This window comes from Leptodactylus fuscus, chromosome 1, assembly GCF_031893055.1.
Source record: "Leptodactylus fuscus isolate aLepFus1 chromosome 1, aLepFus1.hap2, whole genome shotgun sequence".
In the NCBI taxonomy this organism is placed as follows: domain Eukaryota; kingdom Metazoa; phylum Chordata; class Amphibia; order Anura; family Leptodactylidae; genus Leptodactylus; species Leptodactylus fuscus.
In genome coordinates this window covers 113321227-113342524 of record NC_134265.1, presented here as the reverse complement: position 1 = coordinate 113342524, position 21298 = coordinate 113321227, and the positions used below count along the sequence as shown (strand labels likewise).

The following is a 21298-nucleotide window of genomic DNA, read 5'->3' as shown; positions in this document are numbered from 1 at the left end:
CGTAGGATGTCACAAAGGTCTCTCATCCATGGCCACTCATGGATGTGAAACTGAGGCAGCTGACTTTGTGGCACCCTAGGGTTTTGTAGCTGGTATTCCATCAAAGGTCTCTGCTGCTCAACCACTCTATTCAACATCTGAAACGTTGAGTTCCAGCGTGTGGGGACGTCGCACAAAAGCCGGTGTTGTGGCACATGCAGGCGTTGCTGGAGAGATTTTAAGCTAGAAGCGGCTACTGTCGACTTGCGAAAGTGGGCGCACATGCGCCGCACTTTCACCAGTAGCTCTGGAACATTGGGGTAGCTCTTTAGGAAACGTTGCACCACTAGGTTGAAGACGTGGGCCAGGCATGGAACATGGAGTCCGGCAAGCTCCAGAGCTGCTACCAGGTTCCGGCCGTTATCACAAACGACCATGCCTGGGCCCAGGTGCAGCGGCTCAAACCATATTGCCGTCTCATCGAGGAGGGCATCCCTCACCTCGGAGGCAGTGTGCTGTCTGTCCCCCAAGCTGATCAGCTTCAGCACAGCCTGCTGACGTCTACCAACGCCAGTGCTGCAACGTTTCCAACTCGTAGCTGGGGTCAATCTAACAGCGGAGGAGGAGGCGGTGGCGGAGGAGGAGGCGGTAGAGGAGAAGGAGGAGGGGGGTGTTCTTCTCGTGTCCCTGCCAGGAATGTTAGGCGGGGAGACGAGGTACACCGGGCCAGTTTGGGAAGCAGTCCCAGCCTCAACTACATTCACCCAGTGTGCCGTCAGTGAAATGTAGCGTCCCTGTCCGCATGCACTTGTCCACGCGTCGGTGGTCAAGTGGACCTTTGTGCAAAGCGCGGAACTAAGGGCCCGCCTGATGTTGAGTGACACGTGCTGGTGCAAGGCGGGGACGGCACACCGGGAGAAGTAGTGACGGCTAGGGACGGCATAGCGAGGTGCCGCAGTTGCCATCAGGTCCAGGAAGGTGGGAGTTTCAACAAGCCGGAACGCCAACATCTCCTGGGCCAGCAGTTTAGCGATGTTGGCGTTCAAGGCTTGCGCGTGTGGGTGGTTAGCAGTGTATTTCTGCCGCCGCTCCAATGTCTGAGAGATGGTGGGTTGTTGTAAAGAAGCGCCTGATGGTGCCTTTGATGGTGCAGGAGAAGGAGATAAGACAGGAACAGGGGAGGATGAGGGAGAAGTCAACAAAGTGGCGGAGGCAGATGAAGTGGTGTCCTGGCTCGTCCTCTGGAGTGCATCGCCAGCACAGTCAGCAGTGGCAGTGGCAGAGGCAGAGGCAGTGGCGTGAACGGCAGGCGGCCTTTGTCCTGCCGTTGCTGCCTGCCACTGATTCCAGTGCTTGGATTCCAAATGACGGCGCATTGAAGTGGTGGACAGGTTGCTCTTCTCAGAGCCCCTAATCAATTTCGAGAGGCAAATTGTGCAGACAACACTATATCTGTCCTCGGCGCATTCCTTGAAAAAACTCCACACCTTCGAGAAACGTGCCCTCGAGGTGGGAGTTTTTCGGGGCTGGGTACGAACTGGAACATCTTGGGAGATTCCGGGTGTGGCCTGGCTTCGCCTAAGCTGCTGACCTCTGCCTCTGCCTCTAGCTACCCTTTTTGGTGCTGCACCTGCCTCAACATCCACACTACTTTCCCCGCTTGACATCCCCCCTGTCCAGGTCGGGTCAGTGTCCTCATCATCCACCACTTCCTCTTCCAACTCCTGTCTCATCTCCTCCTCCCGCACAATGCGCCGGTCAACTGGATGCCCTGACGGCAACTGCGTCACATCATCGTCGATGAGGGTGGGTTGCTGGTCATCCACCACCAAATTGAACGGAGATGGAGGAGACTCTAGTGTTTGAGAATCTGGACACAGATGCTCCTCTGTTAGGTTCGTGGAATCGTGACGTGGAGAGGCAGGTTGAGGGACAATGAAAGGAGCGGAGAACAGCTCTGGGGAGCAGGGACAGTTGGGGTTATTGTTCTGTGAAGCTTGGGAATTTTGGGAGGAAGGAGGACAAGACTGTTGGGTAATAGGAGGAGAGGAGGCAGAGTCTGACTGGCTGCTGGACAATGTGCTGTAAGCGTTCTCTGACAGCCATTGCAAGACCTGTTCCTGGTTCTCGGGCCTACTAAGGTTTGTACCCTGCAGTTTAGTTAATGTGGCAAGCAACCCTGGCACTGTGGAGTGGCGCAATGCTTGCTGCCCCACAGGAGTAGGCACGGGACGCCCTGTGGCTTCACTGCTACCTTGCTCCCCAGAACCATTCCCCCGACCTCGCCCACGGCCTCGTCCACGTCCCTTTCTGGGAGCCTTGCGCATTTTGAATTCCCAGTTAGAAATTGGCACTATATACCAGTAGCAAAAATTGTGGGTGCACGTAACCCCAATATATTCTTTGAATTACCAGTCAGAAACTGGCACTATATGACAGTAGCAAGAAATGAGGGTATTTATAACCTCAATATATTCTTTGAATTCCCAGTCAGACAATGGCACTATATACCAGTAGCAAGAAATGAGGGTATTTGTAACCCCAATATATTCTTTGAATTCCCAGTCAGACAATGGTACTATATACCAGTAGCAAGAAATGAGGGTATTTGTAACTCCAATATATTCTTTGAATTCCCAGTCAGACAATGGCACTATATGCCAGTAGCAAAAATTGTGGGTGCACGTAACCCCAATATATTCTTTGAATTACCAGTCAGAAACTGGCACTATATGGCAGTAGCAAGAAATGAGGGTATTTGTAACCCCAATATATTCTTTGAATTCCCAGTCAGACAATGGCACTATATACCAGTAGCAAGAAATGAGGGTATTTATAACCCCAATATATTCTTTGAATTCCCAGTCAGACAATGGCACTATATACCAGTAGCAAGAAATGAGGGTATTTATAACCCCAATATATTCTTTGAATTACCAGTCAGAAACTGGCACTATATACCAGTAGCAAGAAATGAGGGTATTTGTAACCCCAATATATTCTTTGAATTCCCAGTCAGACAATGGCACTATATACCAGTAGCAAAAATTGTGGGTGCACGTAACCCCAATATATTCTTTGAATTACCAGTCAGAAACTGGCACTATATGGCAGTAGCAAGAAATGAGGGTATTTGTAACCCCAATATATTCTTTGAATTCCCAGTCAGACAATGGCACTATATACCAGTAGCAAGAAATGAGGGTATTTATAACCCCAATATATTCTTTGAATTACCAGTTAGAAACTGGCACTATATGGCAGTAGCAAGAAATGAGGGTATTTATAACCCCAATATATTCTTTGAATTCCCAGTTAGACAATGGCACTATATACCAGTAGCAAGAAATGAGGGTATTTGTAACCCCAATATATTCTTTGAAATCCCAGTCAGACAATGGCACTATATACCAGTAGCAAGAAATGAGGGTATTTGGAACCCCAATATATTCTTTGAATTCCCAGTCAGACAATGGCACTATATACCAGTAGCAAAAATTGTGGGTGCACGTAACCCCAATATATTCTTTGAATTACCAGTCAGAAACTGGCACTATATGGCAGTAGCAAGAAATGAGGGTATTTGTAACCCCAATATATTCTTTGAATTCCCAGTCAGACAATGGCACTATATACCAGTAGCAAGAAATGAGGGTATTTGTAACCCCAATATATTCTTTGAATTCCCAGTCAGACAATGGCACTATATACCAGTAGCAAAAATTGTGGGTGCATGTAACCCCAATATATTCTTTGAATTACCAGTCAGAAACTGGCACTATATGGCAGTAGCAAGAAATGAGGGTATTTGTAACCCCAATATATTCTTTGAATTCCCAGTCAGACAATGGCACTATATACCAGTAGCAAGAAATGAGGGTATTTGTAACCCCAATATATTCTTTGAATTCCCAGTCAGACAATGGCACTATATACCAGTAGCAAGAAATGAGGGTATTTGTAACCCCAATATATTCTTTGAATTCCCAGTCAGACAATGGCACTATATACCAGTAGCAAAAATTGTGGGTGCATGTAACCCCAATATATTCTTTGAATTACCAGTCAGAAACTGGCACTATATGGCAGTAGCAAGAAATGAGGGTATTTGTAACCCCAATATATTCTTTGAATTCCCAGTCAGACAATGGCACTATATACCAGTAGCAAGAAATGAGGGTATTTATAACCCCAATATATTCTTTGAATTCCCAGTCAGACAATGGCACTATATACCAGTAGCAAGAAATGAGGGTATTTATAACCCCAATATATTCTTTGAATTCCCAGTCAGACAATGGCACTATATACCAGTAGCAAGAAATGAGGGTATTTGTAACCCCAATATATTCTTTGAATTCCCAGTCAGATAATGGCACTATATACCAGTAGCAAAAATTGTGGGTGCACGTAACCCCAATATATTCTTTGAATTACCAGTCAGAAACTGGCACTATATGGCAGTAGCAAGAAATGAGGGTATTTGTAACCCCAATATATTCTTTGAATTCCCAGTCAGACAATGGCACTATATACCAGTAGCAAGAAATGAGGGTATTTATAACCCCAATATATTCTTTGAATTCCCAGTCAGACAATGGCACTATATACCAGTAGCAAGAAATGATGGTATTTATAACCCCAATATATTCTTTGAATTACCAGTCAGAAACTGGCACTATTTGGCAGTAGCAAGAAATGTGGGTATTTGTAACCCCAATATATTCTTTGAATTCCCAGTCAGACAATGGCACTATATACCAGTAGCAAGAAATGAGGGTATTTGTAACCCCAATATATTCTTTGAATTCCCAGTCAGACAATGGCACTATATACCAGTAGCAAAAATTGTGGGTGCACGTAACCCCAATATATTCTTTGAATTACCAGTCAGAAACTGGCACTATATGGCAGTAGCAAGAAATGAGGGTATTTGTAACCCCAATATATTCTTTGAATTCCCAGTCAGACAATGGCACTATATACCAGTAGCAAGAAATGAGGGTATTTATAACCCCAATATATTCTTTGAATTCATAGTCAGACAATGGCACTATATACCAGTAGCAAGAAATGAGGGTATTTATAACCCCAATATATTCTTTGAATTACCAGTCAGAAACTGGCACTATATACCAGTAGCAAGAAATGAGGGTATTTGTAACCCCAATATATTCTTTGAATTCCCAGTCAGACAATGGCACTATATACCAGTAGCAAAAATTGTGGGTGCACGTAACCCCAATATATTCTTTGAATTACCAGTCAGAAACTGGCACTATATGGCAGTAGCAAGAAATGAGGGTATTTGTAACCCCAATATATTCTTTGAATTCCCAGTCAGACAATGGCACTATATACCAGTAGCAAGAAATGAGGGTATTTATAACCCCAATATATTCTTTGAATTACCAGTTAGAAACTGGCACTATATGGCAGTAGCAAGAAATGAGGGTATTTATAACCCCAATATATTCTTTGAATTCCCAGTCAGACAATGGCACTATATACCAGTAGCAAGAAATGAGGGTATTTGTAACCCCAATATATTCTTTGAATTCCCAGTCAGACAATGGCACTATATACCAGTAGCAAGAAATGAGGGTATTTGTAACCCCAATATATTCTTTGAATTCCCAGTCAGACAATGGCACTATATACCAGTAGCAAAAATTGTGGGTGCACGTAACCCCAATATATTCTTTGAATTACCAGTCAGAAACTGGCACTATATGGCAGTAGCAAGAAATGAGGGTATTTGTAACCCCAATATATTCTTTGAATTCCCAGTCAGACAATGGCACTATATACCAGTAGCAAGAAATGAGGGTATTTGTAACCCCAATATATTCTTTGAATTCCCAGTCAGACAATGGCACTATATACCAGTAGCAAAAATTGTGGGTGCATGTAACCCCAATATATTCTTTGAATTACCAGTCAGAAACTGGCACTATATGGCAGTAGCAAGAAATGAGGGTATTTGTAACCCCAATATATTCTTTGAATTCCCAGTCAGACAATGGCACTATATACCAGTAGCAAGAAATGAGGGTATTTGTAACCCCAATATATTCTTTGAATTCCCAGTCAGACAATGGCACTATATACCAGTAGCAAGAAATGAGGGTATTTGTAACCCCAATATATTCTTTGAATTCCCAGTCAGACAATGGCACTATATACCAGTAGCAAGAAATGAGGGTATTTGTAATCCCAATATATTCTTTGAATTCCCAGTGAGACAATGGCACTATATACCAGTAGCAAAAATTGTGGGTGCACGTATCCCCAATATATTCTTTGAATTACCAGTCAGAAACTGGCACTATATGGCAGTATCAAGAAATGAGGGTATTTGTAAGCCCAATATATTCTTTGAATTCCCAGTCAGACAATGGCACTATATACCAGTAGCAAGAAATGAGGGTATTTATAACCCCAATATATTCTTTGAATTACCAGTCAGAAACTGGCACTATATGGCAGTAGCAAGAAATGAGGGTATTTATAACCCCAATATATTCTTTGAATTCCCAGTCAGACAATGGCACTATATACCAGTAGCAAGAAATGAGGGTATTTGTAACCCCAATATATTCTTTGAATTCCCAGTCAGACAATGGCACTATATACCAGTAGCAAGAAATGAGGGTATTTGTAACCCCAATATATTCTTTGAATTCCCAGTCAGACAATGGCACTATATACCAGTAGCAAAAATTGTGGGTGCACGTAACCCCAATATATTCTTTGAATTACCAGTCAGAAACTGGCACTATATGGCAGTAGCAAGAAATGAGGGTATTTGTAACCCCAATATATTCTTTGAATTCCCAGTCAGACAATGGCACTATATACCAGTAGCAAGAAATGAGGGTATTTGTAACCCCAATATATTCTTTGAATTCCCAGTCAGACAATGGCACTATATACCAGTAGCAAAAATTGTGGGTGCACGTAACCCCAATATATTCTTTGAATTACCAGTCAGAAACTGGCACTATATGGCAGTAGCAAGAAATGAGGGTATTTGTAACCCCAATATATTCTTTGAATTCCCAGTCAGACAATGGCACTATATACCAGTAGCAAGAAATGAGGGTATTTATAACCCCAATATATTCTTTGAATTACCAGTTAGAAACTGGCACTATATGGCAGTAGCAAGAAATGAGGGTATTTATAACCCCAATATATTCTTTGAATTCTCAGTCAGACAATGGCACTATATACCAGTAGCAAGAAATGAGGGTATTTGTAACCCCAATATATTCTTTGAATTCCCAGTCAGACAATGGCACTATATACCAGTAGCAAGAAATGAGGGTATTTGTAACCCCAATATATTCTTTGAATTCCCAGTCAGACAATGGCACTATATACCAGTAGCAAAAATTGTGGGTGCACGTAACCCCAATATATTCTTTGAATTACCAGTCAGAAACTGGCACTATATGGCAGTAGCAAGAAATGAGGGTATTTGTAACCCCAATATATTCTTTGAATTCCCAGTCAGACAATGGCACTATATACCAGTAGCAAGAAATGAGGGTATTTGTAACCCCAATATATTCTTTGAATTCCCAGTCAGACAATGGCACTATATACCAGTAGCAAAAATTGTGGGTGCATGTAACCCCAATATATTCTTTGAATTACCAGTCAGAAACTGGCACTATATGGCAGTAGCAAGAAATGAGGGTATTTGTAACCCCAATATATTCTTTGAATTCCCAGTCAGACAATGGCACTATATACCAGTAGCAAGAAATGAGGGTATTTGTAACCCCAATATATTCTTTGAATTCCCAGTCAGACAATGGCACTATATACCAGTAGCAAGAAATGAGGGTATTTGTAACCCCAATATATTCTTTGAATTCCCAGTCAGACAATGGCACTATATACCAGTAGCAAGAAATGAGGGTATTTGTAATCCCAATATATTCTTTGAATTCCCAGTGAGACAATGGCACTATATACCAGTAGCAAAAATTGTGGGTGCACGTATCCCCAATATATTCTTTGAATTACCAGTCAGAAACTGGCACTATATGGCAGTATCAAGAAATGAGGGTATTTGTAACCCCAATATATTCTTTGAATTCCCAGTCAGACAATGGCACTATATACCAGTAGCAAGAAATGAGGGTATTTATAACCCCAATATATTCTTTGAATTACCAGTCAGAAACTGGCACTATATGGCAGTAGCAAGAAATGAGGGTATTTATAACCCCAATATATTCTTTGAATTCCCAGTCAGACAATGGCACTATATACCAGTAGCAAGAAATGAGGGTATTTGTAACCCCAATATATTCTTTGAATTCCCAGTCAGACAATGGCACTATATACCAGTAGCAAGAAATGAGGGTATTTGTAACCCCAATATATTCTTTGAATTCCCAGTCAGACAATGGCACTATATACCAGTAGCAAAAATTGTGGGTGCACGTAACCCCAATATATTCTTTGAATTACCAGTCAGAAACTGGCACTATATGGCAGTATCAAGAAATGAGGGTATTTTTAACCCCAATATATTCTTTGAATTCCCAGTCAGACAATGGCACTATATACCAGTAGCAAGAAATGAGGGTATTTATAACCCCAATATATTCTTTGAATTACCAGTCAGAAACTGGCACTATATGGCAGTAGCAAGAAATGAGGGTATTTGTAACCCCAATATATTCTTTGAATTCCCAGTCAGACAATGGCACTATATACCAGTAGCAAGAAATGAGGGTATTTATAACCCCAATATATTCTTTGAATTCCCAGTCAGACAATGGCACTATATACCAGTAGCAAGAAATGAGGGTATTTATAACCCCAATATATTCTTTGAATTACCAGTCAGAAACTGGCACTATATGGCAGTAGCAAGAAATGAGGGTATTTGTAACCCCAATATATTCTTTGAATTCCCAGTCAGACAATGGCACTATATACCAGTAGCAAGAAATGAGGGTATTTATAACCCCAATATATTCTTTGAATTCCCAGTCAGACAATGGCACTATATACCAGTAGCAAAAATTGTGGGTGCACGTAACCCCAATATATTCTTTGAATTACCAGTCAGACAATGGCACTATATGGCAGTAGCAAAAATAGTGGGTGTATATAGCCCCAATTCTATTGCTAGGGGACTTGCAGTGTATTTCTGGGGTGAAGGTGGGGGGGCACACCGTTGGAACGGGTATCGGGGGTATATATCGGGTATACGGGAATACACTGTCAGTGTATTCCATTCAGGATCCTGGGAAAGCTGGGTTGCGGCGATTGAGCCCGTCAGTGCCACGTTACACTGACAAGCTTCTCCCTGGAATTGAAGTTATATGTAAGCCCAATATATTCTTTGAATTCCCAGTCAGACAATGGCACTATATACCAGTAGCAAGAAATGAGGGTATTTATAACCCCAATATATTCTTTGAATTACCAGTCAGAAACTGGCACTATATGGCAGTAGCAAGAAATGAGGGTATTTATAACCCCAATATATTCTTTGAATTCCCAGTCAGACAATGGCACTATATACCAGTAGCAAGAAATGAGGGTATTTGTAACCCCAATATATTCTTTGAATTCCCAGTCAGACAATGGCACTATATACCAGTAGCAAAAATTGTGGGTGCACGTAACCCCAATATATTCTTTGAATTACCAGTCAGAAACTGGCACTATATGGCAGTAGCAAGAAATGAGGGTATTTGTAACCCCAATATATTCTTTGAATTCCCAGTCAGACAATGGCACTATATACCAGTAGCAAGAAATGAGGGTATTTGTAACCCCAATATATTCTTTGAATTCCCAGTCAGACAATGGCACTATATACCAGTAGCAAAAATTGTGGGTGCACGTAACCCCAATATATTCTTTGAATTACCAGTCAGAAACTGGCACTATATGGCAGTATCAAGAAATGAGGGTATTTTTAACCCCAATATATTCTTTGAATTCCCAGTCAGACAATGGCACTATATACCAGTAGCAAGAAATGAGGGTATTTATAACCCCAATATATTCTTTGAATTACCAGTCAGAAACTGGCACTATATGGCAGTAGCAAGAAATGAGGGTATTTGTAACCCCAATATATTCTTTGAATTCCCAGTCAGACAATGGCACTATATACCAGTAGCAAGAAATGAGGGTATTTATAACCCCAATATATTCTTTGAATTCCCAGTCAGACAATGGCACTATATACCAGTAGCAAAAATTGTGGGTGCACGTAACCCCAATATATTCTTTGAATTACCAGTCAGACAATGGCACTATATGGCAGTAGCAAAAATAGTGGGTGTATATAGCCCCAATTCTATTGCTAGGGGACTTGCAGTGTATTTCTGGGGTGAAGGTGGGGGGGCACACCGTTGGAACGGGTATCGGGGGTATATATCGGGTATACGGGAATACACTGTCAGTGTATTCCATTCAGGATCCTGGGAAAGCTGGGTTGCGGCGATTGAGCCCGTCAGTGCCACGTTACACTGACAAGCTTCTCCCTGGAATTGAAGTTATATGTAAGCCCAATATATTCTTTGAATTCCCAGTGAGACAATGGCACTATATGGCAGTAGCAAAAATAGTGGGTGTATATAGCCCCAATTCTATTGCTAGGGGACTTGCAGGGTATTTCTGGGGTGAAGGTGGGGGGGCACACCGTTGGAACGGGTATCGGGGGTATATATCGGGTATACGGGAATACACTGACAGTGTATTCCATTCAGGATCCTGGGAAAGCTGGGTTGCGGCGATTGAGCCCGTCAGTGCCACGTTACACTGACAAGCTTCTCCCTGGAATTTAGCTCTTACAAGAGCTGTTGTGGTTGTCTTCTCCTTCCTATCCTAGCCTGTCCCTGCCTACCCAGAATCTAAGCCCTAGCTAACTGGACGGAAACCTCCATCCCCGGTGAATTGCAAGCTCAGAATGACGCGAAGCTGGGCGTCGCTGTTCTTTTAAATTAGAGGTCACATGTTTTCGGCAGCCAATGGGTTTTGCCTACTTTTTTCAACGTCACCGGTGTCGTAGTTCCTGTCCCACCTACCCTGCGCTGTTATTGGAGCAAAAAAGGCGCCAGGGAAGGTGGGAGGGGAATCGAGTAATGGCGCACTTTACCACGCGGTGTTCGATTCGATTCGAACATGCCGAACAGCCTAATATCCGATCGAACATGAGTTCGATAGAACACTGTTCGCTCATCTCTACTATTTATATATTGTTGTTCTGATCATGTGGCAGGCGCTGACTCCCATGGGTTTTAATTACCGTGCTTTATCTGCTTATATCTACTATACTATCTGCCAAATCTATATTATGCCAACTCCCCCAACTAAATTAGGTTAATTCTGCCACCGTCTAAGTGTACTGCATTTAGAAAAAGTAAAATGCAATATGTTTCTCTATGCCTTTATTGCTTTAGTGGGTTAGAGGGGCCTTCGTTGAAAAATGTACCAATTTAAAGGGGTTGTCTAGCTTTTTTAAGAGTGAAGACCTAGTCTTAGGTGAATGGGATCTATATTTAAAGGGGTATTCCCACCTCACATACTCAGCAGTCTTCACTCTTGTAAAATCTTCTTTCTTCCTGGTTTCTTGCATCATTTGGTGGGCGGGGTTTCACAGGCAACCTGCAGTTTAGCTCCGCCCCCAAATTCGTGTGTAGCTCCGCCCACCCACATTGGACTATGAAGTACAGGCAGCAGCAGCTCCATTCTGTGTTACATACAGAGACTGCCTGTCTCTGCCATAATGAACACAACTGAATTAGCTAGCCTGATAACTGGGAGAACAGAAGAAATGAAAGCAGCTCCTCTATCTGAGTGCAGGACCTAGGTCACATGGTGTAGACACAGGATTAGCTAGATACACAGGCTCGCTCCCTGCACTTAGCCCCTCCCCCCTGAGAGCAGCAGATACATCATTTGACTCAGGAGCAGCTAAGTCAGGGCTGTGGCCACAAAGAATTGAATAAAGTGAGATAGTGGCCAAACAAAGCAGCTTTGCTGAAGCAATGTATTTAGGAAAAGTCTTACATCCACATTAACCAGCAGTATAGATAGGATCCTTGTGATGGGACAACCCCTTTAAGTGAATGAGAACTAAATTGCAGTAACCCAGCATAGCCATTACACAATGGACACAACCATTGCTACAAGATCGATCCATTGTATGGTTCTGGATCTGGAGGCCACTGTGAACAGCTGATTGATGGGGCACCTGAGTGTCAGACCTCTAAGGGGGCATTCACACTACTGCCACTGTCCAGCCCGAGGGTTCCGTCCTAAACCCCGGGGAAACTAGATGGGGATGGCTTGCCGGCGGTCTGCTTTAAAACCCATTCATTTGAGGTCATACATGGAATTAAAGTTGTACATACAAGACTTTGTGTCTGTGCAAAAAAAAAAAAATGGTTTCCAGGTGGAAACCGGACATTGAAATGAATGGGGTTTAAAGATGACCGCAAGCCGTCCCCTGTCCAGTTTCCCAGGGGTTTAGGACGGAAACCCCAGGGTGGACAGCGGCGGTAGTTTGAACGCCCCCTAACAATCTCATATTCATGCCCTATCATATGGTTAGTAAGACTGAGTAACCCCTTTAAAGAGATCTCACAATACCATGAACTCCATTCCATCACATCTCAATTGCCTTTGGGGACAGAGAGTATATTGTTCTTATAATGTTATATTGACTATCCTGTTTCTATTTATCATATTAGTTTGTAAGAAATAAATTGTTTAGTTATTATAAATATTAAATAAATTGCATTGCATTAAATATTTCCATTCCTTTTTTACCTGGCTAAACTGCAACCTATGGACTAAACCTACATTCATACAGTCGAAGTGAAAAACAGCCATAAGACACATCCATTTCTCACGCCCATTTTGCAGCTAAGGGGTGGCCATTTTCAATAACCCCTCATAGATTACGGTGTGTGGAGAGATCCATGAAAATGGACAAAAATAGAGCATGACTAGAGATGAGCGAACAGTAAAATGTTCGAGGTTCGATATTTGTTTCGAGTAGCCCCTCAATATTCGACTACTTGAATCGAATATCGAACCCTATTATAGTCTATGGGGGGAAAATGCTCATTTCATGGGTAGGTGACATCCGATCAAATTATACTTACCAAGTCCATGAGTGAGGGTCGGGCTGGATCCTCCGAGCAGTCTTCTCCTTGCAGCGTCCCCACAGCATCTTCCGGCTCTGAATTCACTCTGCCAGGCATTGGGCCTGGGCAGAGCTGACTGCGCATGCGCGCACTACAAGCGGACATACGCAGTCGGCTCTGCCCAGGCCCGATGCCTGGCAGAGTGAATTCAGAGCCAGAAGACGCCACGGGGAAACTGCACGGAGAAGACTTCTAAAGGTAGGAGAAGAACCAGTGTTGATTGGCCGACTGTATAGCATTCTATAAAGGTTCTGCATCGAACTTTTCCATTCGAATAGCGAGTGGTACTCAATCAAGTTCGAGTATTTCGAATACCGTAGTATTCCATCGAATACCTACTCGATCGAGTACTACTCGCTCATCTCTAATATTGTCTGTGACAAGAAAACATCAAAATATCAGTCATGTAGATAGCCATCATTCACCAATATTGGAATTAAAGCGTCCATGTGATGGTCTTTAAATAAAACATCCAATATCCACTGTTGTCTAAATGTCGGCTAAGTCTTATGTGTATCTGTCAGTATCGTCTCTTTTTTAAGTATGAAGCAAATGTAATAGAGAATTACGGATCAGTCTATTTATCAATTTGGGTGGTATATAGTGCTGCTGAGATATTGTTCCTTGTACATCAACATTTGCAACAAATGTCTTGTATACAACTGAGGCCGATATTGTTTCACAAGTCTTGCTGGTACCTGGAAACTTATATCCAGATTTATCTTTCATGATGGTCAGATTTCAGTACAGATCAAGTGGCTTCAGGCATGTATCATATATAAGAAGGTAATGCTGTTTCAGGGTTTATTGGTTGGTAACAATATTTCCTCTTTTTCAGGCACATCCATTGATTGATGTACCAGTTGCTTTTTATTGTTGGATTTGTGGCAATGAAGAACAGCTCTTCTATGGTTCAAGAGAGAATTCAAAGAAAATGACAGATTTCAAGTTATAAACATGCAAGGTAATGTATCCAATGTGATAAGTAAAAGGATGATGAAAAGACATAAATGGTACGAGTTATCACGTAGTCATTGCAGAAGGTTTAGTTAGAAAACAACTAAACTATTGCATAACCTGCTCCAGAGTTGATATTGCTTATGATATGTCCTATATATGTTTCTAATACACAGCTTACTGTCTACTAGAGATGAGCGAACACTAAAATGTCCGAGGTTCGAAATCCGATTCGAACAGCCGCACACTGTTTGGCTGTTCGAACGGATTTCGAACCCCATTATAGTCTATTGGGGGAAATGCTCGTTTCAGGGGTAGGCAACATTCGATACAATTATACTTACCAAGTCCATGAGTGATGGTCGGGCTGGATTCCCCTTGAAGTCTTCTCCCGATACAGCACCCCCGCGGTGTCTTCTGGCTGGAATTCACTCTGCCTAGGCATCGGGGCCTCGGCAGAGCCGACTGCGCGTGCACGGTCGACTCTGCCCGGCGCGACGCCTGAGCAGAGCCAACTGCGCATACGAGGGCATGCCGGATGCCTAGGCAGAGTGAATTCCACCCGGAAGAACACGCGGGGACGCAGCGCGGAGAAGACTTCGGAAAGGTAAGAGAAGAACCAGCATTGATTGGCAGAATGTATAGTATTCTGCCAATCAACGCTGGTTCTGCATCGAACCTTAAACTTCGAACAGCTAGTAGTGTTCGATCGAGTACGAGTATTTCGAATACCGTAGTATTCGATCAAACACTACTCGCTCATCTCTACTGTCTACAAGTCTTCAGAATAGATGTATAGATAGAGATACATTTTGTAGAGATAGAAAGATAGATGACAGATCCAAAACCATAGATATGCTCTCATATTGGCGTTCCCAGTGATCAGTTGTAATCTGTGGGTGACCCTAGCAGCAAATGTTTAATAGGAATATATTACCAGATCATCTATTGAATAAATTAGATATTTAAGTTAATCATATTTATCAGAAGTTTCATGATTTTTTTTATATTCCACTTCACAATCATTTTAATGTACAAATCTTGCAGTACTGGTACTGCCTGTTCCGTTGAGATCACTTTTCAGGAGTCAACTTTGAATTCAGTCAAATTGGATTACTGTGAAATATAACATAGCTATTACACAGCTGGAGACAAATAACACAGGATTCACAATAGCCGATAGTGATGGCCATTGCTCACTTCCTTCTCCTACCTATTCGTACATCACAGAGCTTGAACAAAATGTTCTGCCATTGGCAATAATGAATATTCTCCACTCTACATGTTTCTAATATCCATGTGGCTGCTGTAAATCATATTCTGAATACTGGTCAGATAAAATGTCCACAGGCATAAGCATGTGCAGAACACAGAAATACAATGTACAATCATTAAAGAAAGACCGATTAGAAGAAAATATAACAATGAGAATCTGGCTTTTTGTTATTATTCGATTATTTTTGTTATTTATTTTATTCCGATTAAAGGGGTTCTCCAGCCTAAAAGTCTTTATAGCACTTATGTATCTGTAGTAATACAGTTTGAGCTTGGCACTGGAGTTTCCTGTGTAGGTCTGTGAGGGGGGCCGGGACTCACTCATTGTAATAGCTAAAACAGCAAATACTGATTATCCAAAAATAAACTGCTAATAATGATCTCCTTTTACCAGAAGCCTGTAGGACACAGAAGTGCAGCCATGTCTGGTATCACTCTGGAGGATGATAATCATCTTGTGTCCACAGGCAGTAGTAGGCATTAATGGATATCACTATACAAAACACAAAGGGTTGGTGCCAATGGCAACCAGTTTCCAGCTACTAACAAAGGTTACAGCATAAAAACAAGCTCCCGATTGCTTGCCATGGGCAACATCCTTGTTTAATGTTTTCCAATACATGACTTTAAGTGTGTCTTGTAGTTATTTCTATTACTATAGCACCGCAACGTATCTACTTGTATAAACAATAGCATTGCAGTCTGTCCCTAACATAGGAGTTTACAGTGTTATGCCATCAGGGCTGTCTGGGAAGGGGGCTGGATAACCAACCCATTGGAATAACTAAGCCTACTCTCTTCTCTGAACATGCATCTCTTTATTCTAAATGCATGTAAAAGAAATTTATGGAGCTGGAAACCACCTGTAGTTATATACCGTATAGTGCTACAAATGAGTTTAATAATATAATAATAATAATAAATTTTATTTATATATTCCGCAGCACTGTACAATTGGGTTTATCAGGACATTGATATCAATGGTCTATCTACAGCTTGCCAAGTCTCCTTGTTTACTATGCATGATTCTATACATTTCCTAGTGGCTGTGTCTGGCATTGCAGATCAGTCCTTTTTACACGATTTGGACTAAGCTGTAGTAAGCTGTAATACCAGACACAGCCACTACCACAAGTGTGGCGCTCAGCATCCCACTAAATAAGCTGAAGAGCAACCTAAGGTGAATACTTTTTTTTTTTTTTTGACAGGCTCAGTTATTTTTTTGTGCAACAATTTTACAATAACAGATATATATGACATTACTTAAAACAAAGCATATAAAACGTGGAAAAAAAAGGCACAAAGAAGTGTGCAAAATGGCTTCATAACAATGGCTCCATGGAAATGCTGAAATGCTGTTTTGTGAACATGGGTGAATATGTCAGAAATATCTCTTTCAGAGTCCATCTCTCCTTTCTAGTCCCCCTACATAATATATAGATGGTTTACATTTATTATCTTTCAGCTCATAGTTATATACATATTTCGCATTTTCAGTTGAAAACCAAAAGATATCTGCCAGATATTGCGGCGCCATAACACATAGTTGTGCAGTCATTAGAAGACTAGATATAGCATGATCATCTCACATACTGCCATCAACCACTGTGCTTTCAAGGCCCATCTGTGCAGCAGTCATTGTAAGATATATTGTGCTCACAATAACTGGTTCTGAATAGAGATGAGCGAACACTAAAATGTTCGAGGTTCGAAATTCGATTCGAACAGCCGCTCACTGTTCGAGTGTTCGAATGGGTTTCGAACCCCATTATAGTCTATGGGGAACATAAACTCGTTAAGGGGGAAACCCAAATTCGTGTCTGGAGGGTCACCAAGTCCACTATGACACCCCAGGAAATGATACCAACACCCTGGAATGACACTGGGACAGCAGGGGAAGCATGTCTGGGGGCATAAAAGTCACTTTATTTCATGGAAATCCCTGTCAGTTTGCGATTTTCGCAAGCTAACTTTTCCCCATAGAAATGCATTGGCCAGTGCTGATTGGCCAGAGTACGGAACTCGACCAATCAGCGCTGGCTTTGCTGGAGGAGGCGGAGTCTAAGATCGCTCCACACCAGTCTCCATTCAGGTCCGACCTTAGACTCCGCCTCCTCCGGCAGAGCCAGCGCTGATTGGCCGAAGGCTGGCCAATGCATTCCTATGCGAATGCAGAGACTTAGCAGTGCTGAGTCAGTTTTGCTCAACTACACATCTGATGCACACTCGGCACTGCTACATCAGATGTAGCAATCTGATGTAGCAGAGCCGAGGGTGCACTAGAACCCCTGTGCAAACTCAGTTCACGCTAATAGAATGCATTGGCCAGCGCTGATTGGCCAATGCATTCTATTAGCCCGATGAAGTAGAGCTGAATGTGTGTGCTAAGCACACACATTCAGCACTGCTTCATCACGCCAATACAATGCATTAGCCAGTGCTGATTGGCCAGAGTACGGAATTCGGCCAATCAGCGCTGGCTCTGCTGGAGGAGGCGGAGTCTAAGATCGCTCCACACCAGTCTCCATTCAGGTCCGACCTTAGACTCCGCCTCCTCCGGCAGAGCCAGCGCTGATTGGCCGAAGGCTGGCCAATGCATTCCTATGCGAATGCAGACTTAGCAGTGCTGAGTCAGTTTTGCTCAACTACACATCTGATGCACACTCGGCACTGCTACATCAGATGTAGCAATCTGATGTAGTGGAGCCGAGGGTGCACTAGAACCCCTGTGCAAACTCAGTTCACGCTAATAGAATGCATTGGCCAGCGCTGATTGGCCAATGCATTCTATTAGCCCGATGAAGTAGAGCTGAATGTGTGTGCTTAGCACACACATTCAGCACTGCTTCATCACGCCAATACAATGCATTAGCCAGTGCTGATTGGCCAGAGTACGGAATTCGGCCAATCAGCGCTGGCTCTGCTGGAGGAGGCGGAGTCTAAGGTCGGACCTGAATGGAGACTGGTGTGGAGCGATCTTAGACTCCGCCTCCTCCAGCAGAGCCAGCGCTGATTGGCCGAATTCCGTACTCTGGCCAATCAGCACTGGCTAATGCATTGTATTGGCGTGATGAAGCAGTGCTGAATGTGTGTGCTTAGCACACACATTCAGCTCTACTTCATCGGGCTAATAGAATGCATTGGCCAGCGCTGATTGGCCGAATTCCGTACTCTGGCCAATCAGCACTGGCTAATGCATTGTATTGGCGTGATGAAGCAGTGCTGAATGTGTGTGCTTAGCACACACATTCAGCTCTACTTCATCGGGCTAATAGAATGCATTGGCCAGCGCTGATTGGCCGAATTCCGTACTCTGGCCAATCAGTGCTGGCCAATGCATTCTATTAGCTTGATGAAGCAGAGTGTGGACAAGGGTTCAAGCGCACCCTCGGCTCTGATGTAGCAGAGCCGAGGCTGCACAAGGGTTCAAGCGCACCCTCGGCTCTGATGTAGGAGAGCCGAGGGTGCACTTGAACCCTTGTGCACCCTCAGCTCTGCTACATCAGAGCCGAGGGTGCGCTTGAACCCTTGTGCACACTCTGCTTCATCAAGCTAATAGAATGCATTGGCCAGCGCTGATTGGCCAATGTATTCTATTAGCCTGATGAAGTAGAGCTGAATGTGTGTGCTAAGCACACACATTCAGCTCTACTTCATCGGGCTAATAGAATGCATTGGCCAGCGCTGATTGGCCAGAGTACGGAACTCGACCAATCAGCGCTGGCTCTGCTGGAGGAGGCGGAGTCTAAGATCGCTCCACACCAGTCTCCATTCAGGTCCGACCTTAGACTCCGCCTCCTCCAGCAGATCCAGCGCTGATTGGCCGAATTCCGTACTCTGGCCAATCAGCACTGGCTAATGCATTGTATTGGCGTGATGAAGCAGTGCTGAATGTGTGTGCTTAGCACACACATTCAGCTCTACTTCATCGGGCTAATAGAATGCATTGGCCAATCAGCGCTGGCCAATGCATTCTATTAGCGTGAACTGAGTTTGCACAGGGGTTCTAGTGCACCCTCGGCTCTGCTACATCAGATTGCTACATCTGATGTAGCAGTGCCGAGTGTGCATCAGATGTGTAGTTGAGCAAAACTGACTCAGCACTGCTAAGTCTCTGCATTCGCATAGGAATGCATTGGCCAGCCTTCGGCCAATCAGCGCTGGCTCTGCCGGAGGAGGCGGAGTCTAAGGTCGGACCTGAATGGAGACTGGTGTGGAGCGATCTTAGACTCCGCCTCCTCCAGCAGAGCCAGCGCTGATTGGTCGAGTTCCGTACTCTGGCCAATCAGCGCTGGCCAATGCATTCTATTAGCCCGATGAAGTAGAGCTGAATGTGTGTGCTTAGCACACACATTCAGCTCTACTTCATCAGGCTAATAGAATACATTGGCCAATCAGCGCTGGCCAATGCATTCTATTAGCTTGATGAAGCAGAGTGTGCACAAGGGTTCAAGCGCACCCTCGGCTCTGATGTAGCAGAGCTGAGGGTGCACAAGGGTTCAAGTGCACCCTCGGCTCTCCTACATCAGAGCCGAGGGTGCGCTTGAACCCTTGTGCAGCCTCGGCTCTGCTACATCAGAGCCGAGGGTGCGCTTGAACCCTTGTGCACACTCTGCTTCATCAAGCTAATAGAGTGCATTGGCCAGCGCTGATTGGCCAGAGTACGGAATTCGGCCAATCAGCGCTGGCCAATGCATCCCTATGGGAAAAAGTTTATCTCACAAAAATCATAATTACACACCCGATAGAGCCCCAAAAAGTTATTTTTAATAACATTCCCCCCTAAATAAAGGTTATCCCTAGCTATCCCTGCCTGTACAGCTATCCCTGTCTCATAGTCACAAAGTTCACATTCTCATATGACCCGGATTTGAAATCCACTATTCGTCTAAAATGGAGGTCACCTGATTTCGGCAGCCAATGACTTTTTCCAATTTTTTTCAATGCCCCCAGTGTCGTAGTTCCTGTCCCACCTCCCCTGCGCTGTTATTGGTGCAAAAAAGGCGCCAGGGAAGGTGGGAGGGGAATCGAATTTTGGCGCACTTTACCACGTGGTGTTCGATTCGATTCGAACATGGCGAACACCCTGATATCCGATCGAACATGTGTTCGATAGAACACTGTTCGCTCATCTCTAGTTCTGAAGTCAAAGGCTGGCGATGCCAATGATTCCAATGGACCAATTATTCTACAGAGCGCAGACCTGTCACTGTATGTCACTCTAATGAGATATCTGACTTTACTATATTAAATGCAACCCAGAAATACTTTTAAATTCTTCTTTCAGAAGAAAAATTCCAGATGGTACTTCTTGATTTACTTCAGTATTCACATGCATGATTTTCTATATCCATTGGAGCTGTGATAACTCCTGGTCAGGTAGAGAAATGTATTTGTGCTCATACACAAGAAGAAGAATTAAAGGATTCCTATCATTAAAACTTAATTTTTTGTGACTAACATGTAGGCATAGCCTTAAGAAAGGCTATTCTTCTCCTACCTTTAGATGTCTTCTCCGCACCGCCATTCCGTAGAAATCCCGGTTTTCGTCGGTATGCAAATGAGTTCTCTCGTAGCACTTGGGAGGTCCCCAACGCTCAACAGCACTGGGGGCATCCCCAATGCTGTAAGAGAACTCTCCAGCACCACCTCCATCTTCTTAAGGAATGGCCTCTTCACGCGTTCTTCTCGCGCTGGGGGTCAAACTTCTAGGCCTCGGACAGAGCTGACTGCACATGCCCACACGCCACAAGAAAATACCGCTTACTTACTGTGTAAGCGACCATTTTTCTTGCGGCTGCCAGCATGCGCAGTCTGCTCGGAGATGAATCCGATGAGGTTCACCAGACTCCTCTCTGGTGCTCTTGGTGCCTGCTCTATTCTTCAGTGAT

General features: G+C 43.5%; 1 protein-coding gene across 1 annotated transcript in view; it reads left to right on the top strand.

Moving 5' to 3' along the window:
* The window catches only part of RTN4R (reticulon 4 receptor), a 241383-nt gene that overhangs the window by 154562 nt on the left and 65523 nt on the right, over positions 1–21298 (top strand). Inside the window, exon 2 of the mRNA XM_075276418.1 lies at positions 14014–14139. Coding sequence (XP_075132519.1) covers positions 14133–14139 — 7 coding nt within the window. The 5' untranslated portion in view covers positions 14014–14132. The remainder of the gene's footprint in view (positions 1–14013; positions 14140–21298) is intronic.